Source organism: Rattus norvegicus, chromosome 9, assembly GCF_036323735.1.
Source record: "Rattus norvegicus strain BN/NHsdMcwi chromosome 9, GRCr8, whole genome shotgun sequence".
In the NCBI taxonomy this organism is placed as follows: Eukaryota; Metazoa; Chordata; class Mammalia; order Rodentia; family Muridae; genus Rattus; species Rattus norvegicus.
Genome location: NC_086027.1, coordinates 47174566 through 47200953, shown reverse-complemented (window position 1 = coordinate 47200953; position 26388 = coordinate 47174566). Strand labels below are relative to the sequence as shown.

The following is a 26388-nucleotide window of genomic DNA, read 5'->3' as shown; positions in this document are numbered from 1 at the left end:
CCTTCCAATTCCTTGAATATATTACTTCATTTTCCTGTCTACTAATAGCTGTGTTAATATTCTTTATATGTGCTGGATTTCTTATCTCTTTCTGCTTTCAGGATTTTTCCTTTGATTTTGCATTTTGATAGTTGGGGTTGGAATTCCTGTGACCTGGTCTTGCTAAGTTCCTTAGGCAGGCCTTAAACTTAGGCAGCCTACAGAGTAACTAAAATTACAGACCTGAATCACCATGTATGGGCAGATTTATTTCTGTATAATCTTGTGAAGATTCTTTTGAATTCTTTGACAGTTTGGTAGATCTCTTTCTTCAGAATTCACTATTGGAACAGTCATAGCCTTCGCCAGGGGGTGGCAGTGGAAAAGCCCGCCCCTGAGCCCTCTGTCCCTGGAGTTTTTGTGGTTTGGAAACAGCTCCCTCTTCTGGCCATTCTAGGTGTTGCTTAGCAGGGATGAACACTACTTGGGCTAGCATGGGCCATCTGGTGACAGTGTGAACAAAGTTGCCAGAGTCTTTGCTTGGGTATCTTGCAAGTTGGTCCTGCAGCAACATCTGGCTCAATCACTCATAATCAAACTAATTGAAATCTGCAGTTGGAGAGAGGTGTAGATCCCAGGTTAGGCAGAGCTGCTGTTTGGAATGAGTGGGAGAACAGCTGGTGCTCCCTAAAAAATGTGTACTTGAAGTTGGAGTCTAGGGTGTGGCTGTGGTGTGGTTTGGTATACACTAAGTTCACATGGCTATATCCCAGAGCTACTGTGTAGAGTGTGGAGCTGGGAATCTTGTGGTCCCTTGGCAAGGCCTTTGGCTGACAGGAGCTGCTGCTTTTTGACTCTTTGGGGCAAGCATGTGAGCTGTGTGCAAGTGACATACAGAGGTGAGTGTCTGTCTCCTGGAGTAGGGCTGCTGGGATGGGCATGAAGGCCAGCTGTTTAGAGACTCAGACTAAGCTGAATCTCCTCAGTGCCTCTGAAAGTGACTAGTTCAGCTTTGTGAGCAGGATGCCATGCCAGCTGTTGGATCAGACGCTGCAGACGGCAGTTACACGGGGGCACCACCATGACACCATGAGAGTGCTTGCCACTGTGACTCCACTTCCTTTCTCTGATCCCTTCGTCTTAGCTGCTGTAGTTATGGTGTTACAGCAAGTGTCCCCAAGGTGGGACTAGAATGGGCATCCTGGAACATTCTTCTAGAGAACTGAACCTAGGGACCTCCTCTCCATATGGCCTTGGGGTAAAGGCGGGGTCACACTTTAGTAATTCTCCAAATGTTGGGGTCTCTCAGATTGGCCGTTGAAATTTTCCTGGTGGAGAAAGGAGCTTGCGGCTTGCGGCTTCTGGCTCCTGTTGATGTCATGGCCTCTTAGGCCCCACCCTTCCATATACTTGGCTTTTTTATGTCTGCTCTGAGCAAAGAAGAGCAACCTTGACCTTCCTTGTTGCTGTGTGCGCAGCATGAAACGCTGGTTTTCCTGATGCTTTATACTTTGCGTTTCTATGTGCAGTGCACGTTGTACTCGGCTCCCTCATTTCGGTCAAGCTGGGTGCTGTCATGCCGAGTGTCTTGAATGGTTTCACAACCTGAAAAAGGAAACCCGCTCATCAGTTTCCCTCAGCCCGAACCAGTTGTCACTCTGCTTCCTGCTCCTATAGTTTTCTTTCGGGGATATTTCTTATAAATGCAATTGTACACGATATACGGCCCTTTGCATTGTGATTTCTTTTGTGTCTTCAGGATTCAACTGTATTTCAACACATAGATGAGATATCTCTTTTTGAGTTGTTTGTTTGCTTGATATCTTCCCCCTTTTCCCCTCAGCAAAGTTTCACTGTGGTCCTATCTGGCCAGGACCTCTGTAGACTCCACCTTTCTTCCTCCTCTTCCTCTTCCTCTTCTTCCTCTTCCTCCTCTTTTTCTTCCTCCTCCTCTTTTTCCTCCTCTTTTTCCTCCTCCTCCTCTTCCTCTTCTTCCTCCTCTTCCTCTTCTTCCTCCTCCTCCTCTTCCCCCTCCCCCTCTTCCTCTTCTTCCTCCTCCTCCTCTTCTTCTTCCTCCTTTTCTTTCTCTTCTTCCTCCTCTTCTTCCTCTTCCTCTTATTCCTCTTCTTCCTCCACCTCTTCCTCCTCCTCTTATTATTATTATTATATACACCGTGTTCTGTCTGCATGTCAGAAGAGGGCACCGGATCCCATTACAGATGATTGTGATCCACCATGTGGTTGCTGGGAATTGAACTCAGAACCCCGGAAGATCACTCAGTGCTCTCTGAGCCATCTCTCCAGCCCTCCAGCTTAGCTTTTAAAGACAGGTAGGGTCTGCCATGGAACCTGGAGCTCACTAGCCTGGTTATTTAGTGAGACCTCCTGCCTCCTCGGTCCCAGCTTTGGGATTTGGGGCAAGTGCTTCTATACCTGTTCTGCCCTGTTTTGGGGATCGAATCTTTGGTCCTTGTTATTGACTGAGCCCTCTCCAGCCCTTCTTTGCCTTTATGCCTATTTAGTTCTCTACTGTCTAAGCATACCGATTCCTGAGACATGCATATCCCAGTTTTCAGCTCACAGACAAGTGTTTGTTCTTTTTTTTAATTTTGTAATTATATTTATGTACAGAAAACTTAAGTGTACATTTAACCCAGCTTAGTGGCGAGTTCTTTAGCCTTTGCCTTTTCCAGCTTGGCAATGCGAGCCACAGACTTAGGACCCAGGACGTTGCCTCCCCAGTGGCGGCGGATCTTGTCATATCTGTTATTATAATTGGTCCTAGTAGCTTCCACCAGCTTAGCTAGAGCACCCTTGTCTTCCGAGTTCACCTGTGTGAAGGCAACAGTGGTGCACGTCTTCCTGTGGACCAGGCGCCCCAGCCTGGCCTTTCCCTTGATGCAGTAGGGCACCCCCATCTTTCAACACAGGGCAGGCAGGAAAACCACCAGCTCAATGGGGTCTACATCATGGGCAGTCACCACCAGCTGAGCCTTCTTGTTCTCCACCAAAGTGGTGACTGTATTGACCCCTGCTCGGAGGACAGGTAGTCTCTTAGTTGGGACGTCCCCTTTGCCAGCAGCTTTCTTCTCAGCGCGGGCCAGCAGCCTCTGCTTCTTCTCCTGCTTTGTCTCTGGCCTGTACTTGTGGGCAAGCTTAAGCAGCTGAGTCGCTGTTTGCCTGTCCAGGGCCTGAGTGAACTGGTTGATAGCAGGAGGTACTTTGAGCCGCTTGTAGAGGATGGCTCTTTGCCGCTGCAGCCTGATGTAGCGGGGTCATTTGACGAAGCGCATGAGATCTCTTTTGGGCTGGATGTCCTGCCCAATGCGAAGTTCTTAGGCCTTTTCTCAAACAAAGGATTGACCACCTTTTTGGCCTCTTGTTTCTTGACCACAGCGGGGGCTGGGGCCACCTTCTTCCCCTTGGCCTTCTTTCCTTTGGGCATCTTGCTCGGCTAGAGGAGAGAGGTGTTCTTCTTTTATTACAATTTCCACACACTGTTTAAAATGTCTCAGGCATTAAAATGCTCAACTTAATGAGCAGCTCTGAGTGCCCAGCCATTTGACCCCAGCCACAGAGGGAGGGGCCAGGAACCCCACTGCAGAGGCTTAGCTAATATGGTCCGGTGCATTCAGACTGCTCACGGGTTGAGCTTTCTTCAGAGGCTCCCCCTGTCCCCCAATCTCCGGTAGATACCAGATAGGTTCAATTCTCCATCCTAAAGGATACTAGTCACAATTGTTTTATCAAACATTCTATCGATAAGGGTGTTTGATCTGTGTTCCTGTGCTATATCTCTAAAGTTCCTTAAGAGTTTGAAGAATATGGTATTACATTGGTACTTACTCTTTTAAAAAGCTTAATAAAAGTTGGAATCCAGTTAACAGAAATTAAAGTTAAATTAGGAAATGAGCAGGCAGAGACAAACTGGCATACCACTTTAATAGGAGTCTAGATTAAGTGGAACATGTCATTTCTCAGAGGCAGTGTGTGACAACTGCAACTCTGGCTATCAAATAGTAGGGACCACAAGTTTCCTTAATGCCCTAAAACATATACTCACCCCTTTCACACAGACACCCTGGGAGACCTGATAAGCAGGGACCTCTTAAAGAGTAACTTCTTGGTTTGTAAGTAAACTCTCTGGAATAGTTGTAAAGCAGGACTCGTCAAAGGGGCTCAAAGTTCTAGAAAGTAGAGTTCTTAGCATTTCTCCTGGTAGTTTAAGAGTCCCATCACCGTCATTTGCTTAAGATATGATGACAAAGTATGCCTTTAACAAAGCATATGTTTTTATAAATGTAACAATCTGTCAATTTGCTTAGACAGTAGAGCAGTAAACAGAAACATATCCTTTTGCCTCTTGGAGGGGGGAAAGAAAACAGTTACTAATAGAGAAACAGAGATCTAGTAAGATAATGTTTGAAAGAATGTCTCCAAATAAGTTACCTAAGGCCAAGAGAAAATGCAAAAAGGCTGTGTGGTACCAGCTAGTCTTAGGTCAAGTTGATACAAACTAGAGTTTTCTGAAAGGAGGGAAACTTAATTGACAGAATGCCTTCTGAAGGTGCTTTCTTAATTAGTGATTGATGTGGGAGAGCCCATCCCATTGTGGGTGGTGCCATCCCTGGGCTGGTGATCTTGGGGTTCTGTAAGAATAGCTGAGCAAAACCATGAGGAGCAAGCAAGCAAGCAGCACCCTGCCATGCTCCTGCCTCCAGGTTCCTGCCCTGTGTGAGTTCCTGCCCTGACTCCTTTCAGTAATGGACTGTGACCTGGAAGTGTAAGCTGAATTAACCCTTTCCTCCTTGGTCTGCTTTTGGTCATGGTGTTTCATCACAGCAATAGTAACCCTGACTAAGACAAGAATATTGGATTTTTCAGGTGGGGTGTGTGTGTGTGTGTGTTTGGCTTCCGTTGTACCACAGATCAAACCTACGGCTTGGCTCATGTAAGGCAAAGGCTCTACCACTGAGCTACATCCTCAGGCTAGATTTTTAATTGCTTATAATTGAAACATAACCTTTATTTCGAACTGCAGTTATCATCCTCCTGATTTGAGTCCTCGGTATCAATATAATAATACAGGATGGTGCTACTTTTTATCTTGATTCTTGGTTTCAGTTTCATGGTTTCAGGTACCACAGGTGGCTGCTTTGCTGCTCTGCACATACACTGCTTAAAGGCTTGGATGCTTCAGAACAAGAATTGCTTCATGTTCACTTTGTCTAGTAAATTGAATTGGTCAAATTCAGTGGTTGAAGACAATAAAATGCACCGTTTGCTTACTGTAATAGTACCTAAGGACCTTTAAAAGTTGAAATGGTATTTCCGATGTGCGATTCATCATTTGGCCCATTCTGAGTTTGGCATTAAAAGTGAAGTATAAGGAGCTGGAGAAACAGTTTGGCAGTTAAGAGCACTGGCTGCTCTTCCTGAGGATCCCAGTTCAGCTCCCATCACTTGCTCCATGGCTTACAAACATCTCCAGATTCATGGAATCTGATGCCCTCTTCTGGCCTTCAAGAGTAACTGCACATGTCACACACACACACACACACACACACACACACACACACACACACACACACACACACACAGAGGCAGGCTAATACACTTTTTACAAAAGTAAAAGCCTTTTGTACAGTGAAATAAAAACCGTAATATTTCTCTTTCTTTCCCAGACAGATCTTGATTATGTTCACAGCGTTGTTGCCAACCTGGAGAAAGAGTAAGTTTTCTAAAGTATAGAAATGAAACTGTTTTCACAGCTATTACCTTTGGCTTTCTGTTGAGAGAAAATTCTTCCTTTTCTAGTTCATTTCTCTGTTCGTTGGTGTCTGTCTGTTTGCATTCTCATTACATAGCTGCGCATGCATCCACGTGTCTGCTGGGTAACTTGGTTCATTCCTCCTAGGAAGGCTCTGGACAGCATCTGTATGGAGGGAGCACTGATGACTTAGTCACCTTTAGTGTTGAAAGGGAGGAGAGAGTTACGGTTGTACAGAACTGTTCGAGTCTTCCACTGCTACTCACCAAGCGAACCTGATGTCAGGACAGACGTTAGAATGAGCTCTGTCTCAGCCTGCCTTCCTGTCCTGTCAGGAGTGGAGCCCGGCTTGCTGCGAGCAGGAGACAACTGCAAAGCCTAGGGAGTTTTAGGCTTTGCTGTGTTTTATGCTGTTCACCTGCTGGTGTTAAAGTTAGACCTGAAGGCTCTCTTCAGGGAATTTCCTCTGGCTTGACCCTAGGGGGCACATTTTGACTCAGGGAACTGGAGAGATGGTCCAGTGGTTAAAGGTGCTTCCCGTGCTTGCAGACGACCTGAGTTCAGGTCCTGGGTTCCATTCATCATCCCTGATACCATCGTGGGGAGATCTGTCGCCTCTGCTGGCCCAGAACCTCCCTCCGCACATAATAAACATAATTACAAATACTAGAGATACTTAGAAAAGACTTAGAAGCAGTAGTTATTTGCTCAAAACTATTTCTCCTTGTCAATCAAAATATGAAAGCTGGAGATTTAAAAAGACACTGTGCACACTTTGGGGTAAAGTGTTTAAATGTGTTTAAAATGTCCTCAAGCGCTATATTCTTGTCAGTCTGTAGAGACAGGCTGGTGGAGGCTCCTCAAAGCAGGGTGATAATGACTCGTCCCCCTTCCCATGGGCCTCAGGGACAGTTAGTGCTATAGGCTTCCTTGGTGTGCAGAGGAACCAAGGCCAGAAAGTAAGGGCAATCACATGCCCTTGTGCAAAGGCCAGCATTCCGTGAGCATCTAGTGAAGGTTTGTGAGAATGAGACAAGATGGGGAATATAAAAAGAAACCACACTTAGTTAATGAAAACTGACTCGAGAAAGGGTTTCTCAGCCCAGGCACCACCGATCGGGCGAGGGGATTCTTGGTCATAGGTTCTTGGCAGAAGAGGACATGTGTCAGGACCCTTATATGTTGTGACAACCAAAATGTCTCCAGGCCCTACTGAATATTCCCAGGAGGGATCAAGCTGCCCTCAGCGTAAAAACCCCGGATTGGAATGACATAGAGCTAAAGCTTCCTGAATACCGAAGAGCTTTGTGTTTCTGACTTAGAAAAACTCACATTCATTCGTTGTTTTTATGTGCCCACATGTGTGCATGTGGGGGCCTGAGAGGCATTTGCTCGGCTCTAGTTCTACTGTGTGGCTTCTGGGCATTGGACTCAGTCTGTCCACCAGCCCAGAAGATGAAAGGCTTTGATTTATTTTTTTCATAAATAATATATTTTGGGTAAGCACACAGATTCATTTGTTCGCTCCACCCCACCCTCCATCCCCAGTTCCCTGCTTTCTGTGGGATCTTGACTTGCTTAAGTTTGACAATCAATTGCTTGTAAGATGGCACTGCCTGCAGTTTGCCTAGGATCTCCGCTACGTGTCACACCAGTAAATTGATCATTAAGACAAGTGGCATCCCACAGAGCTAACAGTAATACAGCTAACCTTTCTCTTGGTAGATTTTCTAGAGAAATTAGTTCCGGCTTGCTAGAAGTAATCTCTCCTCCTGAAAGCTATTACCCCGACTTAACAAACCTGAAGGAGACGTTCGGAGACTCCAAGGAAAGAGTAAGGTAAGCACCGCTGATACCCAGTGCACACTTAGATGATGTCAGGCTGCCTGGTGAGCTCGTCTAGGGCATCTTGTTCAGCTCGTGACAGAACAGGACACAGATTCTGAGACGTTTGTGTAGTTGGCCTAGGCTTGGGGTGGCTGTTCATTGTACTTTCTTGAACTATTTTGGGACTCTTTGTGTCTCGTGCTCAGCATTAATTTCTTTGTTTCTCTTAGCCACTAGGGAGTCACTAAACAGATTATGACTGTTCATTAAACATGGTTTCAAAAGCATTAATATATAGTATTGGTTTCTGTTTACATTCAGTATGCAGTACCAATCTCTAGCAGTATTCAAAATAGACACCGGCCTCAAGCTCCTAAAGCAGACTTTGCCAAGCTCTAGTTCAGGGAGACATAAAGATGTTACTGAAGAAGAGATTTGCAGACAAGACAGCCTGGAAGATGCTGGGTTGCAGCACAGCAGAGTGTTAGCAGAGCGTGCATGGAGCCATGGGCCCCATCCTCAGTATTGCAGCAAACATGTGCACCGCTGGATGTGTTAGCATCTTTTATGCTGTGCTGTCTCTAGAAGGGGCTGTGTGTGCAGTGTTGACCACATTTCCTTCAGCAGAGAGCCTCTGGTGGGGTTGGGGGATAGGGGGGGTTGGGGTGTCAGGAGGGTTAGTCTACTTAAGGCACACGGTGATAGACGCTGCCCTGGAGGAAGCTGCCCTTTGACCACCTCTCGTGTGGGAGTTTATCCGTGTGTGTGTGACAGCAGACACGAGGCTCAGATGTACGATCTGAGTTTGCTGACTTTGAGTCTGAGTCCTAACTTATTTTCCGATGCTGTTCATCTCAGATGGAGAACGAAGCAAAACCTGGACTATTGTTTTCTGATGATGTATGCTCAGGAGAAGGGCATTTACTACATTCAGGTACGGATCAGGGTTTTACAGTGTGGTTGGGTTGTTTCTTTTGTCTCGCTCAGCTGTTTTGTTTGTTGGTTTCAATTCTCTCTCTCTTTTTTTTAAAAGTAAAATACACTTATTAAAATAGAAAAGCAGTGTACTTAGCTTATTAGACATTTGAAATGTGAAAGTCAGGCCTACATCGGTCAGAGTAGATTTGGCACTGTATATATAGTTTAACAGTATTTGGGTTCAGAGGTCTATGTGAAAATGTTCATGTGAATATGGAAGACCGGAAGGTAGGTTAGAGAGCATCTCTTCTGGTCTGAGAGTCTCTCATATGTGTGAGTATGTATAGGTTTCGAATGTGTGTGGGGTACATGTGTGTGCTTAATGGTAGGGGCCAGAGGTCAATGTTGGGGTCTTCCTCACTTAACCTTTACCTTAGTTTTTGAGGCCGATAAGTTCTCACAGAACCTGGAGCAACCCCTGAGTTCCTCCTGCCACGACTGGCTTTTTGACAGGGCTGATTGGGCTTAAACACAGGTAGCTGTGTCTGGACAGTAGGCTGGCCTCAAATTCAAGGTTGTCCCACTTGTGGGGTTTAAGCACGGGGCACTTGTTTTCTTTGATTCCGTTAGTAAGATTTTACAGTTTGCCTGACATAAGCCTTTCGCTTCCTTAAGTTATTCCTAAGTATTTTTTAGCAGTTCTACTGAATGATTTTTTTGTTTTTGGGGTTTTGTTTTTGTTCTTTGAGTGCATGGTGTGTATGTGTGTGTGTGGGGGGGTTGTTTTGTATTTTCAAGGCAGGGTTTCTTTGTGTAGCTCTCTGGCTGTTCTGGAACTCACTCTGTGGACCAGGCTGGCCTCAGAGATCCACCTGCCTTTGCCTTCTGAGTGCTGGGGTTAAAGGTGAGCGCCACCATCGTCCAGCTTGAGATTAAAATGAAATTTGAGTTGAGGCATTGGTTATTGTTACTAGGTAGAAGTGTTGGTGTTTTTGTTTGTTATTTTTAAATCTTGTAATTTTGCTGAAATCATTATTTATAGTGGTGTGTGTGTGTGTGTGTGTGTGTGTGTGTGTGTGTGTGTGTGTGTGTGTGTGTGTGTGCGCGTAATTATATAAGGCATGTCACAGGGAACTGACACCAGCATCATGTTTTACAAGATGTCTGATGGCTCCAACTGGGGTTTGCAGTGTTCTGCTGATAGTTAGCTAGTGGGAAGCCCTGCCTGTTGGTGAGCACAGAGGGAAGCTTTTGGTTTTCAACCCAGGGGAACGCTGGCCTCACAGGCTATTTGAAGGAATTCTCTCTATGTTGTTTTCTTGGGAGACTGAGAAAAATCAGTTAAATCTTTAATGTTACTCAGAATTCTTCAGTGATGTTCTCTGATCCTGGACTTTCTACTCTGCTTGTAAGGAAGTCACGGAGGGTTTTGTTAATGTCATCATCCTAGACAGCGTCTTATGTAGCCTAGGCTGGCCCTGAACTTAGCAGATAGCCAAGGATGATCTGCAACCCAGATCCTTCTCTCACCACAACCTGAGTGTTGGCATTATGGGCCTTAACAGCCACACACTTCTATGTGGTGCTGGGTATAAAACCCAGAGTTTCATGCTTGCCAGACAAGCAGACTACCAACCGAGCTACATCCTGACCTCAAGATGTTTTTGTTTGTTTGTTTTATTTTGTTTTTCTTTTTGCTTCTATTTTCTTAGTTGTTTTTATTTCATGTATGTGAGTACACTGTCGCTGCCTTCAGACACAACAGAAGAGGGCATCAGATGGTTGCGAGCCACCATGTGGTTGCTGGGATTTGGACTCAGGAGAGCAGTCAGTGTTCTTAACCGCTGAGCCATCTCTCTAGCCCCTTTTGTCTTAGTTGTTACAGCCATGTGTAAACTTATTTCCTGTACTCCCGTCTGGGTTACATCTTTCTTGGAATGCATTGTTCCTCTACAGTGAGTTTAGACCACTGGCACGTACCTGTGGTAGCCTCTCACAATGTGTAATGAATGCCCTTACTCTGTGCCATGGGTTTTAATGTCCTCTCCTGTCTAGTTCTGAGTTCTCTCTTTTCCCGTGTTACTCATACCAAAGTTTTACTTGCATACTTACAGAAACATACTTTTCTTCTGAGTTTTTAATACTCATGTACTTCAGCTTTCTTTGATCATTGTTACTGGAGACATGCACGCCTTTACAACAGTGTATCTAACTGATCACTTACCTTCATGACCTTTGTTACATCTGTTCCCTGTCCCTACCTTGTTATTGACACAAATCGCCTCTTTATAAACTTTCTTATGTGTCTCACATAGTCTAGACTGACCTTGAACTCCCAACCCTCCCAAGTGCTGGGATCACATGCTAGGAGAGCCCTGTGTCAGCTGATCTGTGCCCCTAGGTCCCCTGCCTCATTTCATATTGCATATCCATGGGTATAAATTATAATTGCTTTGTGCGCTTTGGGTTCTAGTGTAACCCAAACGTGATCCGGACAACCGAGCTTCTATCATGCGTGACAACGTACAATTTACAAGATATTTCAGGGGCCCACATTTCTGTATGTAGGCTGCTGGTTGGCCCTGGTGTCATTACCCCAAAACCAAAGTGACTTACAAATATTACCTTACTACAGGATTCTATAGTGCCAGAACATTTCACTTACCAGATAATTTTATATCCTTGTGTGGTCTTTCGTTGGTTTTTATACCCTTTCACTCTAAGATGACAGACTTCCCCTCAGCAGGTTGGGCAGGAAGAGTAATGTTGAACTTATAAAAAAAGTCTTAACTTCTCTTATATTTTCAAATGGCAGTTCTGATGGGTAAGTATGGTATTCTAGGTGGATAATTGTTTCGATTTTACAATTTCAAATCCACTACCAGCTTGCAATGTCTCTGCTGAGAAATCTGCTGATAGTCGGGTAGGAGCTTGTGTGTGTGTGTGTGTGTGTGTCTGTGTGTGTGTGAGATTGGGAGAGAGTGTATGATTATGCATGTGTGTATATGCACTCACAAGTGTGAGCATGTGTACATCTGTAGTCATTTGTGTGTGTAACTGAATGTGTGTATGTGTGTGCACACACGTGTGCGCATGTGTGAGCATGTATGCATGTGACCTCTCTACTTCTCCACTTGCGGTAGCCTTCCTTTCCCCGAGGATGCTGACGGCTTGACTGTGCCGTTGTCCCTTGGTGCGTTGTCTCTCATTTATCAGAGCTTGCTGACTTGGACATTCATTGGCCTTTGTACCTGGGACGTTTTCAGCCAGCATTTCTTCAAGTAGCTCCTTTGCCCTTTTTGAAGTAAATGTGCACGCTATTCTCTTCATGGTGTCTGCAGGCTCCTTGGGCCGTTTTCATCGTCCTTTGTCCTTTTTTAAAGCTGCACCATTGGTTTGGAAGACTCTGTCTTTGTTGACTTTTTTCTGCTTGGCCAGGTTTGCTGTGAAATTTCCCATTCAGGTTTTGTATTTTTTCTGTCTGTCTGGTTCGCCTCCATAAGCTCTGTCTCTTTGTGGGTGTTTTCATTTAACCCTTGTACATTTTATTTAGTTGCCCACTCTTTGTGAGTTACTATGTAGCCTTATCATAGGATCGTTGTTGTTACCATTTGAATTTTGGCATTTGGGAAAACAGCCAGCCCCAGCCCCAGCTCCAGCCCCAGCCCCAGCCCCAGCCCCAGCCCCAGCCCTAGCCCTAGCCCCAGCCTCAGCCCCAGCCCCAGCCCCAGCCCCAGCCCCAGCCCCATCCTTGTGGTCTGGTGTTGCACTGGAAGACCTGCTGCTGCTGCTGATGTCAGCAATACCTTCTAGAGCCTTTTACTTTTTTAAAAAAAATATTTTCTCCTTCGTATGAGTGCATTCATGTATATGCATGCTCTGCATGTGTTGCTGGTACCATCTGAGGTCAGAAGAGGGCATCAGGCCCCCTGCAACTGGAGTTATGAGGTTGTGAGCCTCCGTGTGGTGCCGGGAACTGAGCCTTTTTTCTCTGGAGGAGTGGCAAGTGGGTTACATCACTGACCCATCTATATAGCACAGCCCTGTTTAAAAGAAGCATTTTTATTCACTCTTTGAGTTTCATGAAGTGTATTTCGAACGTACCACCCCCTGCCTTTACTCCTAACCACCCTCTCTACCTTTGCCTTCCCATGCCCCAACTGAGCCTTCTTTTTAAACTCATGGATTCTAATTTGTGTTGCCCAACTGGTCTTGGGAGTAGGGCCTGTAGTGGACGTCCTGGAGGCCACTTCATCAAAGGAAGTGACATTCTCTCTCAGCAGCTAGAGAATGCCAGCAGCTCCTTAGCTAGTGGTAATGGGTTAGGGGAGTCAGGCCTGCCCTACCTTTACCGGGGTCCTTTGTCTGGGAGGAGCTTATACAGGTCTTGTACATGCTTCATAGTCACAGCTTCTGGACTTCTCTTTTCTCTGGACTTGTGTGGGTAGAACCCAAGTAAGATTTGCTGGTATGCACACCCCATTCTTTGGGGGTGTGCGTGGGAATCCTGTGTCTGTGGGTTGCTCAGATGGAGTGCGCCTCAATGCTTCTCTGTGGCACTGCAGTCTCCGGCACCAAGTCCTGGCCTTCGTTCCTGGCCTCTGCTGGGTGCCTGCCTTGTTCCTGTCCATGCTTTGAATCAGGACAGAAACAACACTATCAGGCCAGAAAGTCAATGACTCTGGAGACTTGGAACTAATTTAATTTCTCTGGTGAGGGGGAAAGTCAGGAGCCAGGGAGCCATACCCAGGGGAGGGCTCTGGCTGTTTATGCTATGGTTTTAAAGCTATATCTCTGGGGATAAAGGAGGGTCTGGAGTTTGCCATTTGTCTGTCTTGCTGATGGCCTGAATCTCTTAACAGGAACACACACATGCTCACACACATATGCATGAACACACGCACACATATGCACACACACACACACACACACACATGCACACAGCCTCAAAACCAGTTTCCTTATCACAGAATATTATCAAAAGCTTTAAATGCTACTAAATGGGAATGGGTGTAGTTTTTAGTCATTTCTTGGAATAACTTGATTCTGCGCCATTGCCCTTTGATGATCATTTAGACTGTGTCTAAATTTTCAGCTCTCCAAAGATTAATGATGTTTTTCTAAAAATGGTCCATTTCCTCAAAGCTTGTTCCTCAGGAAATAGAGGTGCAATATATTCTGGTCTTCGTAGTTGGACCGCATGAGAATCCTCTCAATGAATTCATGGCCATCTATCTACAGAGTATTAGGACGGACACCACACTAGCTCAAAAGCCTTCAGATGGAGGGCTTGAAATGTTTGCAGAGGAAAGGAATCTCCCCGGGAAATCCAAGGAAAACAGGGCCAAAGTGGGGAATCAAAGGAATTTCTCTCACACCACATCGATGCAGCTCCATGGTTGTAAACAAGGGGGGTTCATGTCCACAGTTTCTAAAGGATGCTTGTGGGCAGGAGGTGGTCCTCCAGGTGGGGAGCACTGGCCAGTCCCCACACCACCCTGCATTCATTTCCCAGCAGTGGAAAAATACAAGGTACTTTAAAAAAAAAAAAAGAAGAGCAGAGTCAGGTCAGTTGCATCATCAAGGGTCTATGCTTGAAGAAAACGCCACCCAGCCCGGGGTTACGCCTGTGCCTTGGGGTGGTTTACAATGACCTGGTCCAACCATTTCTTCTTCTTCTTCTTTTTTTTGTTTTTTAAAGATTTGTTCATTTATTTTAGGAGTACACCAGACACCAGAAGAGGGCGTCAGATTCCATTACAGATGGTTGTGAGCCACCATGTGGTTGCTGGGATTGAACTCAGGACCTATGGAAGAGCAGTCAGTGCTCTTAACCACTGAGCCATCTCTTAGCCCCAATAGCTATGCCCAACGTGGGACTTGAACCTACAACCCTGAGACTGAGAGTCTCATGCACTACCGACTGAGTTAGCTGGGCCGTGTGACCCAACCATTTCTTAAAGGGCTGCATTACCCAACATCAGCTTGAGCTCTCACAGTCGATGACCCAGGGCTCTGACACTTATCACTGGCATTTCCCTTATTTGGTATGATGTTAAACCTTCGGATTTCCACTCAGGTGTCCCATTTTTGTGAACATTTCCTGTCTCAATGTTCTCAGTGTACTTTGCATATTATGGGCTCCTGCACACGTGACATGCTTAAACTCACACAGAGCATATACATACATGTAAAAATTTATATATAAAAGTGGTTTCTAGGGGTGTGACTCAGCAGTAGAGCCCTTACCTGGCTTGAGCTGTGTCTTGGGTTCTATCCCGTGTGTGTGTGTGTGTGTGTGTGTGTGTGTGTGTGTGTGTGTGTGTGTGTGTGAGAGAGAGAGAGAGAGAGAGAGAGAGAGAGAGAAAGAGACAGAGACAGAGAAAGAGACAAAGAGAGAGACAGAGACAGAGGTTTGCTGAGGCATCTGTATCAATACAGAAGGTGTCGGACGGTTGTGTGCTCAGTTTTCATGCTCCTCTCATCTGGTCAGGAGTGGGATAGGTGAAGGAAGACGCTGGCTTCCCTTTGACCTCACCCTAGGGAGTTGATCCTTGCAGTTTATCTTTGTTTTGACGGCATCTTATGTTTTAATTGACTTTAGTCATCGTTATCACGGTTTCCGTGAGCGCGTGTGGGATTTTCCGTAGTACTGCTCGTTCACCCACTTCCTCCCCTTTTGACTCTTAAATCCGACCATTCGATTTTCTTTTCTAGCTTGAAGATGATATTATTGTCAAGCAAAACTATTTTAATACCATAAAAAATTTTGCACTTCAACTTTCTTCTGAAGAATGGATGATTCTAGAGTTTTCCCAGCTGGGCTTCATTGGTAAGAAGAGCATTTGATGATTTATCTGTTTTATAAAGCAGCCAAGTCTCAGACTCTTAAACCAATTGTTTTTTTTTTTTCCCCCAGAAAGTTACCTTTTCCCAGGGAAATTGATTAGTTTTGAGAAAACAAAACTTAGGTAAATCTCCTTATGCCAATCAGATGATGATCATGAACTCCTGTAGACTCTGACTTCTGAGGTGGAACATGTTGTTTTGTAACAAAATTTCAATAGTTTGAGGTTACCAATAAAGACTCAGGAAACAGTGCTGGGGTGAAAGTCTGCTAGCTCAGAGAGGCAGAGAAAGCACCCAGCTGACCTTCCTCCTCAGCAGTCATCCCACCAGGAATCCCGTCTCTCAGGCCATCACATAAAAACCTTCAAATTCAGTGTCCCTCCCTTCTTCTCTGTGTGCCTCTACCCGTTGTCTTGACTCCCCCTTACTCTTTCCTATATTCACTTCCTGTTAACTGATTGCTTGCCCATCTCCTGATCTATGGTTGACTGTATTTAATCTTGTTTAAAATGTTCGAGGAGAAAGCTCTTGGATTAAAGGTGTATGCTAAGACCAAGCTATACCATAACTAAAAACAGGTTTTTCCAGTAAATAACGCAATTCCAGGGTTCACAGTGTTTTTCAAACATCTTGCAACAGCCGTTCCTCTAGAGAGCCACGCCATGGCTGCCATGGAGCTGGGGACATGTTTGATTCTTCTCTGACACCTCCAGCTCTCTTAGGCTAACAACACTGGGTTCATCCCGGAAGCACAGCACTGATGGGTTCTTATTGGCGCTGCAGCGTGCAGCTCTCGTCCAGCGATGACTTCATGTTCATCTGTTTCTTTCATGAACCATTTGGGGTGCTTATTTTAAAGCCTTTGAGGGAACAATGTCCCTACCACAGTCAATGAAAAAACATCTTTGAAGTTGAGTGAATGAAGGAAATTTACGGGGTTTATAAATAACTTCTCAAACTCCCAACTCCCCCTACCCTCCCCCCACTGCCCCCCCCCCATAATGCTATAGTCTCAGACCTCAGGTTCAGCCCAACCCCCTGGATGTTATAGGCTCAGACCTTGGGTTCAACACCCACCCTTGCCACGCCCCACCCCTGCCACACCTACCCCCAACCCCCAAGCTATTGGCTTCATCTCTGACCTTGTTTATCATTTAACTAAAAACTTGTTTTAAAATTCAGAAAAAAATTATGAAAGTTTCAGTGACAACAAAATTAGTAAACCTTTCTTTCCCCTCCTCCTGCATCCGTTCCTCCCCTTCTTTTTGTGTTTATCAATTTAGATGATCTCCCTCTCTCCCTCTGTCCCTCTCCCCCGACCTCCCTTTCTTTGAATTTAGGGTGTCACACATGCTAGACAAGTGAGACCATTGAGCTGTATTCTAGTCCTACAGACTTTTGTTAAACTGTAAATCTCTCAAATTTCTTCATAGGAATAGTCTGAATATGGGGGATCTGATCTGGTTTCTGAGTCCTTTAAGCGACACAACAGCGGGAGGTGGCTACTTCCATTTAAACCCGGATGACAAGTCAACAGACTGTCCAGCTAAAGCAACTTTTATTTATTTGATGATGAGAGTGAAACCTCAATCTATTTGGCACAGAGGTCACTTCCGAAGGTGTCCCCAGACTGGTTCCTTGTGACGGCTCTTGACTGGGAATGTCTTTTCAGGGAAGATGTTCCAGGCGCCGGACCTAGCTCTGGTTGTGGAGTTCATTCTCATGTTCTATAAGGAGAAGCCCATTGACTGGCTCTTGGACCACATTCTCTGGGTGAAGGTCTGCAACCCCGAAAAAGATGCCGTAAGTTCACTCTTCATGGGGTCCGTGGACTTCTTTTCTTTTGAGACTGGGCCTTGCTGTGTAGCTCCAGGCTGGCCTAGAACTGAAGATCCTCCTGCCTCAGCAGCTGCCTGAGTGCTGATTACAGGCTTGTGCTGTGGTACCTGGCCTGAAGTTTCTTTTCTATGTTTAGTTTATGAAGTAACTTTGTGTGTATGTAGCAGATCTCTCTAAGGAGCTAAGTATGTTAAATAAAGCCACAGCAGGAAACTGTCTCCTCTACTCCATTCTTCATGTGCTTGGCTTCATTTAAAGTTCTAATGTTAGAAAGGTTGTTCCTCCTTGTCCTCCTCCTCCTCCTCCTCCTCCTTCTCCTCCTCCTCCTCCTCCTCCTCCCTTTTTCCCTCCCTCCCTCCATGTCTCGTTGATAGCACAGTGGTAGAGTTCTTTAAACAGCACAAGTGAAGGCCCTTGGTTCATTCTCCAGGCATGACGATATGTGCGCATGCATATATGATGCATTTCTAGAGGTTTTTTTGTCTTGTTTTGTTGTTAGTTTTCGAGACAGGATCTCTCTGTGTAGCCCTGGTTATCCCAGAACTTGTTTTATAGATCACACTGGCCTCAAAATCTCGGAGATCTGCCTGCCCCCGCCTCCAGAGTGCTGGGATTAAAGGCAGGCACCACCAAATTTATCATGTATTTAAAAAAAACAGTAGGTGACCCCTTAAAGCAGAGCCTGTTTCTAAGCAGTGGCTCCCCCTGGCATGGCTGAGAAACACTGGTGGGATCTTGAAGCTTTGTTTCCTGTTACCATTGGCTGTAGAGCGTCGTCAGACCGGGCTTGTGGAGGCCGTACTACTCTCTTCCTGTGCTGTCTGTCTGTGGTCTTTGTCTAATTCCTTTGGCAGTGTCAGACCCCAGCACACACATGTTAAAGTAAGGACTGACTAGCAGTGGTGTCAATGTGCCATCCAACCGGACTCTGGGTGTCTACCTTGCTTCTCATCATTGGACAGTAAAATCAGATTTTTTTTTTACATGTCTAGAAACACTGCGACAGACAGAAGGCAAACCTACGAATCCGCTTCCGACCCTCCCTCTTCCAGCACGTGGGTCTACACTCATCTCTGTCGGGGAAAATTCAGAAACTTACGGTTGGTGATTTAATGTAATTTTCCCTAGTTGTACAGGTTGCTGTGTAGTGTGTAGATAAGCTCCATGTTATATCATGGCCCGCATGTGTCCTCATAGGATAAAGATTACATGAAACCATTGCTTCTCAAGATCCACGTGAACCCGCCTGCAGAGGTCTCCACTTCCCTGAAGGTGTACCAAGGGCACACACTGGAGAAGACCTACATGGGGGAAGACTTCTTTTGGGCCATCACCCCCACAGCTGGAGACTACATCTTGTTTAAATTTGATAAACCGGTCAATGTGGAGAGGTCAGTGACTGGTGCATTTCCTTTCTAGAATCCAGACCTGCTTGTAGTGTGGTTCCTGATCCATGTGCTCTGTGCATAGTAGATTGTGGAGAGAGCAGGTCGCAAATTGTTTGGCTATAAGTTAATTTCTCATCGTTGAGTACGAGAAATGCATGACTTCAGGCATGCCATCTATTCTAATGTTCTGAACACAGAATGTTTTGTAAAGTACTTCATTTATCTGTGTGTGGAGACCAGAGAACATGTGGGAACTGGTTCTTTCCCTCTACCCTGTGGGTGCTAAGGATTGAACTTAGGCCTTCAGGCTTAGTACCAAGTGTCTATGAGCCATCTTGCTGGCCCTTTATTTGGTAGATTCCGTTATTTCTAGACTTGAACTTAATCTGTGATTTTTTGTTACTCTCATTTAGATGTCTTCCTGAAATCTCATAATTTCCACGTCTCTTTCCTAGACTATCTCCACGCACAGGGAGAGTGGGTTATTGGGCCAGCGATTGGTTAAATTGGTTGCTGTTCCCAGTCAGCATTTCTGCTGGTGCAGGTCATTTTTAGCACCCTGTGGGCATTGGCAACCCTTTTAGGTTTTGTGGGGCTCACATCCATGTTATAAAACGTGGGACTGTTTTCTTCTGTTTTTTTTTAAATCTGATACCCACGGTCCCTTCAGTTCTCCATTATCAGAAGGCACATTTACTGTGCTGGTGTGTGGCTTCACACACCCAGAGGTGTGTGAAGGAACGCTTGCTCATCCTGCTGCCTCTCGCACACAGATCCCATCAGTGGGGCTGGAATTTTGGTGTTACCATTACCATTTTTATTTTGTGTGTGTACATGGAGGCCAGAGATGAGTCTTGGGCATCTTCTTGCTCAAGCTCCACCTTTTTTTTTTTTTTTTTTAGGCAGGATCTCTCTCTTTCCCTAGAACTCACTGGTGTGACCAGGCTGACTGTTTTACATGGGTTCCTGGGATTGAACTCAGGTCCCTGTACTTGGATAACAAAGATTTTTACCAACTGAACCATCTTGGAAGTTCCAGCTTTGAATTTTGCCAGATGCCCTTTCTTCATCTGTTGATAAGATTCTGTGTTTTCTCCTTAGCTGATTAGCATGATGGCTGACATTGGTTTTTGACTCTTGCACTGGTCACACAGTTCTAGACTCCACTCTGCATTAATGGTGTATAATTATCTTTTGTTTGCTGAGGCAGGGTCTTACTGTATAACTGTATAGCCCTGGCTAGCCTGGAGCTCACAATGTAGACCAGGCTGGCCTCCAACTCACAGGTTGGGATTAAAGGCATGCGCCACCACGCCTGACTATTGCGAAGCATGGTCTGTATGTTCTAGCTGGGGACTGAACCCAGGGCTTTGCACACAATAGCCATGTGCTTTACCACTGCTCCAAACTCATAACCCCGAGGGTAGGCTTCGAACGTACCATGGCCCATGGCCGTCCTCCTGAAAACTCTGTGACTCAAGGCACTGCACTGTGGTGGAAGGGGTTGCAGACAGTCAGCCTGTGGTCAGTTTGGTGACTGCTGAGTTGAGTAGTAAGTACGGTGGCTTCTGATGGGGAGAACTTGGAGCCAAGGGCTGCACCCTTCAGTCTTATGGTTCCTGCAACATTTGGGAGTCAGCTGGGTGGTTGCAGGTTCTGCTATGGTCAGACTTCAGAAACCTCCCAAGAGCTCACTCTGGGGTGAGAGGCTGTGCTCTTGGGTCTTTGACACTCAGGTCTGACTCTTGGTGTTCATTCTTTGGTGTGTATTTTCAGTTATTTGTTCCACAGCGGCAATCAAGAGCACCCAGGGGACATCCTGCTGAACACGACCGTGGAGGTTCTGCCTCTTAAGGTATGGCTGCTGCTGCCTCTGAGGGTCTAGTTTCATTCCCGTTGCTGGGATAAAATGTCCTGACACAAAGCACTTTAAGAGAAAGAGGCTTATCTGATAGTTCCAGGTTTTAGTCATCACTGTGGCGGAAGTCAAGACAGGAACTCTAAATATCAAGTTACATCATGTCCTCACTCAAGAGCTGAGAGAAATGAACACTTGCATGCTTTTGCTCTGCTCAGTTTCTTCACTCTTACATGGTTCGGGAACTATGTAAGGGCGTAGGGAATGGTTCTGCCCCTGGTAGGTTGGGTCTTTCTAATTAAGATAACTTTCTACAGATGTGCTCACAGGCCAACCCAACATAGATAGCACCTCAATGAAGCTTTTTTCTCAGGTGATCTCTATTTGTGCCAATTAATGCCATTTGTCACAATGGACACTTAGGAGGTTGTTTTTATTAGACAAACAAGAACTCTCATGTGGTATGGGACTTTAATGGTGGATGGCAATATTAAGTTTTTAAAATGTTGAATATCTGATACTAATGTACCCATTTGTTTCATCCCTAGTTCTCATTCTGCTTTCTTCTGGAAAATATCGTTGTTTATATTAGGAACAGGGTTCATATCTTAGCACAGAGTTTACTGTGTCTATTGAGTCCCATGATACCAAGTGCACATTGAGTGCCTGATGAGGGAGGCACCGTTAATTCCCCGCTCTGTAAGGAACACTTAGATCTTCCTGACAGTCTTTCATTTTCTTTCAACATAGCTGAAGTAACTCCTACCAACAGATTTTCAGAGTTCTTCACTGTTGCCATTTTTCTTCATAGCTAAACCACAAACACAACTCTTAGAGCATTTGTTGGATTTGATTTTAACAGGCTTAATTACTTATACTCTTGTTGCCTTTGTTTTATTTTAGAGCGACAGTTTGGAGATCAGCAAAGAAACCAAAGACAAACGATTAGAAGATGGCTATTTCAGAATAGGTAATGTCTACTTAATAACATGCCCTTATTGCCTGGATTGAACCCTAAAGTCATTTTGAATTCTGGTCAGACGTTAAGCTTGACAATTTCAGTCAGCAACACGCCCCAGCTGTCAAAAAGGGTTTCCAATCTTGACAGGATTTTGGATCTCAGGGTGGGGTTGGGGATTCCCTATTTGGTTGGCTTTCTCTGTCACCTGTGTCACGTCTGTATCTCAGTGATATGGAGTTTTCCTTTGCTGGCTCTGTCTGTCCACCTTTTCCAGATGGTCTTCACTGTTCTCATGTCCTTATCTAGCGTCAACGTGCCGGTCTGCCTGGGGTTCTGATCCTCCCATGGGGAGTGCTGCTGTCTATGATGGGATGATGGCTGCCCGATGTTGGCACCTGGAGAGCCTTGGAGGGTCTTAGGGATGGTAAATGGAATCAGGGTTCAGCTAGATGTTTAATGGGGAAAGCCAGGGAAAGAGACAGGTCCTGAATATAACCTGTAGGGAGCTAGAATTGAATTTTGTCAAACCGAGTTTCTATTTAAGCCAAAGAGCAAGGCTGAAAGGAAGCAGCTAGACTGCAGGCAATTACTGCACCCCCTGCTGGGTGTATTGGGGGCAGGTATGGAAAGTGCCGTGGTCGTAGAAAAGAAATAGATTTATTTCAGCGGGTTAAAGTTATGAGAAGGCAGAAGAAAGAACTTTTGACAGAGTAGCAGAGAACCCTGAAAAGGACCGCTGGCCAGTGTGTGGAAGGAGAGCCACAGGACCTCTGAAGTCCTTTCCTGTGCTCATAGTCAGGGATATTAATTATGACCAAATGCAGTGGGTTCCCCTCTTGGTGAGTGCAATCCCGAGACAGAAGAAAATGGAGATGACCTGCAGCAGGCAAGGTGGCAGTCGTGGTCTTCCCAAAGCAGTGCTTTCTTATAAAAAAGGAAGCGTGTTGTGTATCTACTTAGCGAGCCAGCATAAATCTTGGTACGGATTAAGCCTTTTTGCGCATGCTCAGTTTAAGGTCATGAAGCATATGCTCAGAAGGTTAGCATGGTGGGCAGGAGTGCCTTTGGTACGCTCACTTTGCCTCTTAAATTTTACCTGAAGGTACTACCCTGTATGTGGCTAGCACCCACTCTGGCATTGCCTCTCCTATTTTCTCCTCCGATCATTTAATACTTACCTATTGGGCTAAACTCTGGAAGAAAAAGGAAGGAAGAAAAGAAAGGAGGAATACAAGAAAATTTACAAAAGAGCTATTTGAAGAAAGACCCATAGCTGATGCTGGACTTTGGGAGTAAGTGTTCCAGACACCAAAAGTTACTGTGGATGACTGGCGGAGAAAGAGTCTAAGTCAAAGCCTACTGAAACTTGGGACTCGTTTAAGCTAATATCAGATCTAACCTCATTTCCTGAGGAAAATAAACAACAAATAGTATAATCAGCCTCTCTAGAGCACAGTTCACGGGTGCAGAGAGGGAGAGAGGACACCTCTTCCAAGCCAGACGAGTGGTGGCAGCAGAGAATGGAGATGCTTCGGTGCAGATAAAGAATTGCTGTGTTTTAGAATCCATTTTAACTGCAGGGCAGGCTCTTTGCTCTAAGGCAGTGATTCGTCCACAGTATGACAAATCAGAAAGTGAATATCAGAAAGTAAATAGGTAAATAACTTCCAACTGACGGCATACTCTGCTGCAATCGTGTGTCTGTGGCTGTCGACATGGCTCCTCGGGTGAGGGTGCTTATCACCGCGACCTGCAGACTGGTGCACAATCCTCTGGACCGACATGGTGGAAGGAGAGAACCAGCTCCTGAAATCTGTGTGACATCTACACACGCTGGGGTATGCAGACCCACACATGCACACACAGGCTGTGTTATGCACACCCACACATGTACACACAGGCTGTGGTATGCACACCCACACATGCACACTCAGGCTGTGGTATGCACACCCACACATGTACACACAGGCTGTGGTATGCACACCCACACATGCACACACAGGCTGTGGTATGCACACCCACACAAACAGAAGACAAATGTGATTTAAAACAACTGCGTGCGTGTGGATTGGTACTGGTGCCTGGTGGTACCTGGGTTGGATGAGGGGATGTCACAAGGATAGAGTGGAGAAAACATCAATCACTAGTAGGTCAGCAGTGTTTGCAGTCGGTTCTGATGACAACGGAAAAACAAACTTTGGGCCTCTTATTTAAGTGGAGTATTGTTCAAGCATAAGGAATTGCATTCATCTTCCCAGCATGCCATGTTCTAGAGCACACGCGCTAACGTGTATTGAGTTTCATCTATAGGAATGAGGCAGAAATCCTTTTTATCTAGTATTCCTTTGTTGTTGTTGTTGTTCCCCCACCCACACACTCTCTCCCTTCCATCCCCCCCAACCTCCCCGACCTGGCTCTCGCTACATTGGGGCATGGAGCCTTCATAGGGCCAATGGCCTCTCCTTTCACTGATGCCTGATAAGCACATCCTCTGCTACATGTGTGACTGGAGCCAGAGGTCCCTCCATGTGTACTCTTAGGTTGGTGGTTTAGTCCCTGAGAGCTCTGGTTGGTTGATATTGTTTTTCTTCCTATGGGGTTGCACACCCCCTCAGCTACTCAGTCCTTTCTCTATCTCCTCCATTGGGGTCCCCATTCTCAGTTCAGTAGTTAGCTGCGAGCATCTGCCTCTGTATTTGTCAGGCTCTGGCCGAGCCTCTCAGGAGACAGGTATACCAGGCTCCTGTCTGCATGCACTTCTTGGCATCGGGTTTGGTGACTGTATATGCAATGGATCCCCTAGGGGGGCAGTGTCTGGATGACCTTTCCCTCAGTCTCTGCTCCACACTTTGTCTCTGTATTTCCTCCTGTGAATGTTTTGTTCTCCCTTCTGAGAAGGACTGAAGCATTCACTCTTTGGTCTTCCAACTTCTTGAACTTCATTTTATCCAATATTCTTTCTTGTCCTTGTGGTCTACAAAGAATGCCCTTCACTGAAGGGCTGGCTAACTGCTGGCTTGGAGAACTCTGCCCCAGAAAGATTATATTTTTCCTTCTGTCCTCCCTTCCTTCCTTCCTCCCTTCCTTCCTTCCTTCCTTCCTTCCTTCCTTCCTCCGTTCCCTCCTCCCTTCCATTCTTTTCTTTTTTAAAATTTAATTTTTTGGTCATTTTCCTTATATCATTTCAGTTCTAGTTTAAGAAGGACATTATCTTTACAGCAGGAGAAGATGGATGAAGGGCATTGCTACCTCTGGAAGGTCATGTTTCTTCCTGTAGCAGACCTTTTCTGCTAACCTTCTTTCTTTAGTGTGTATTTCTTATAGGAAATTGATTTTAATTATATATATTTTTGTTTATTTTTGTGCACACACACATGCACCAGAGTAAGTATGTGGAGATCAGAGGAAAACTTACAAAATGAGTTCCAGGGATTGAACTTATCGGGCTCAGTGACAAGTGCCTTCATCCTGAGTTACTTCCCTGGCCTACATAGCGTGTTTCATTTTGCTATATTTAGATGTGTCTCTAATGTACCTTGATTATACCGACCCTCCATTGCTGCCTCTCTTCTGCCTTCTCACTGGCGCCATTGCTCTCCCAAATAGAGCCCTTTTTGATATTTTTTTGTCTTATTTTAAATCTAGATCCTGTATATGAAATAACTTAAATTTTGTCTTTGGGCATTTATGTTGTATGCATAGATTCCTTTGGTTATGCACCCAGGAGGAGGCTGATACAGTAGTTCTTCTCTTATATAGAGGTATCTGCTTGTGTAGTTGCACAACTTATATTCCCCACCAGTATATAGCGCTCCCTTCTCCACAGCGGCTGCCCAGAATTGATTGTTTTCTTGATGAGGGCAAGATAGGCTCTCAGTGTTGTTGCAACATTTTTCTTTTAAAGATTTTTTTCATTTTGTATGTATCTTTTGTTGAATGTATCTGAGTGTTTGCTTTCGTGTATGTGTATGCACCATATGTGCACTTGGTGCCTGTGGAAGTCAGAAGAGGGCATCAAGTCCTCTGGGACTGGAATTACGGATGGTTGTGACCACGTGAGTGGTACAAGAGCAAAAGTGCTCTTAACCACTGAGCCATCTCTCACGCCCCTTGCAGTAGTTCTGATTTATGTTTTTCTGGTGCCGAAGGAATATCGAGTTGGATATTTTTCTCTATGTATCTATTGGCCAGTTGTACTTACTCTGTTCAACTTAATTGCCACTGATTGGATTAGTTGATTTTTGGTTATTTTTGTTGTCATTTTGTGTATATATTCTGGATAGCAATAACCCGTCGGATGAATTAGCCTCTCGTTTTTAACAGAGTGGTGTATGGGAATTGTATGGAGCAGGCAAAACACCTAAATTTGTCTTAATAGAGCCTTGGAAAGATACACGTGGAGAGCCCCTGCCTCAGGCTGACCCCTGAAGTTTGAAGTGGTGAAGCTCTATAGGACTAGCTGAGCTTCCCGGTGATCAGGCTTGAGTAGTGCGCCAATCTGCGGACATCCTATAGATTTTCTGCTGTTGATGTCAAAACAAACGGTTCTTCACCACGCTTTGAGTTTGCAGTGGGCAGAAGTGTGCTCCTACTTTAGACAGGCTGCTTTTAATGTCTTTAAAAGAACATCAAGTCACAGAACTTTGGAAGCTGAGTCAAGACAGATTAAAGGAAACACTCGTATTTCCTGTGTACCAAAAATACTTTGCCTTTAGTGGCACTTTATGCATTCAGACTCTCCAACAATTCTTAAACAACAAAAAATTACTTGCTGTTTTGAAGGGAAATTTGAGTACGGAGTTGCAGAGGGAATTGTGGATCCTGGACTGAACCCTATCTCAGCCTTTCGACTGTCGGTTATTCAGAACTCTGCTGTCTGGGCCATTCTCAATGAGGTAAGAGTCCGGTCAGCCAGGGAGCCACCTAGCTGCTTGGGTTTCTGTTGACTTTTGATTTTGCAAATGAAGACGATTCGTGGGAGTTGGGAATTAACTGTTTC

General features: G+C 45.3%; 1 protein-coding gene and 1 long non-coding RNA gene across 9 annotated transcripts in view; one reads left to right on the top strand and one right to left on the bottom strand.

The window, feature by feature from the left end:
• LOC120094669 (uncharacterized) overlaps positions 1 to 7481 on the bottom strand; it is a 30282-nt gene extending 22801 nt beyond the window's left edge. The window contains exon 1 of the long non-coding RNA XR_005489108.2: positions 5758 to 7481. This is a non-coding gene — a long non-coding RNA (uncharacterized LOC120094669). The remainder of the gene's footprint in view (positions 1 to 5757) is intronic.
• The window catches only part of Mgat4a (alpha-1,3-mannosyl-glycoprotein 4-beta-N-acetylglucosaminyltransferase A), a 113349-nt gene that overhangs the window by 81624 nt on the left and 5337 nt on the right, over positions 1 to 26388 (top strand). For 6 of the 8 annotated variants that reach the window (XM_063267508.1, XM_039083970.2, XM_017596573.3 and 3 more), the window contains 10 exons: positions 5664 to 5710; positions 7475 to 7588; positions 8435 to 8510; positions 15212 to 15326; positions 17016 to 17146; positions 18175 to 18282; positions 18380 to 18573; positions 20347 to 20425; positions 21332 to 21398; positions 26172 to 26284. In XM_063267508.1, the coding sequence (XP_063123578.1) occupies positions 5664 to 5710; positions 7475 to 7588; positions 8435 to 8510; positions 15212 to 15326; positions 17016 to 17146; positions 18175 to 18282; positions 18380 to 18573; positions 20347 to 20425; positions 21332 to 21398; positions 26172 to 26284 (1044 nt within the window). The remainder of the gene's footprint in view (positions 1 to 5663; positions 5711 to 7474; positions 7589 to 8434; positions 8511 to 15211; positions 15327 to 17015; positions 17147 to 18174; positions 18283 to 18379; positions 18574 to 20346; positions 20426 to 21331; positions 21399 to 26171; positions 26285 to 26388) is intronic. The other 2 variants (XM_063267509.1, XM_006244840.4) reach the window with 1 other exon arrangement.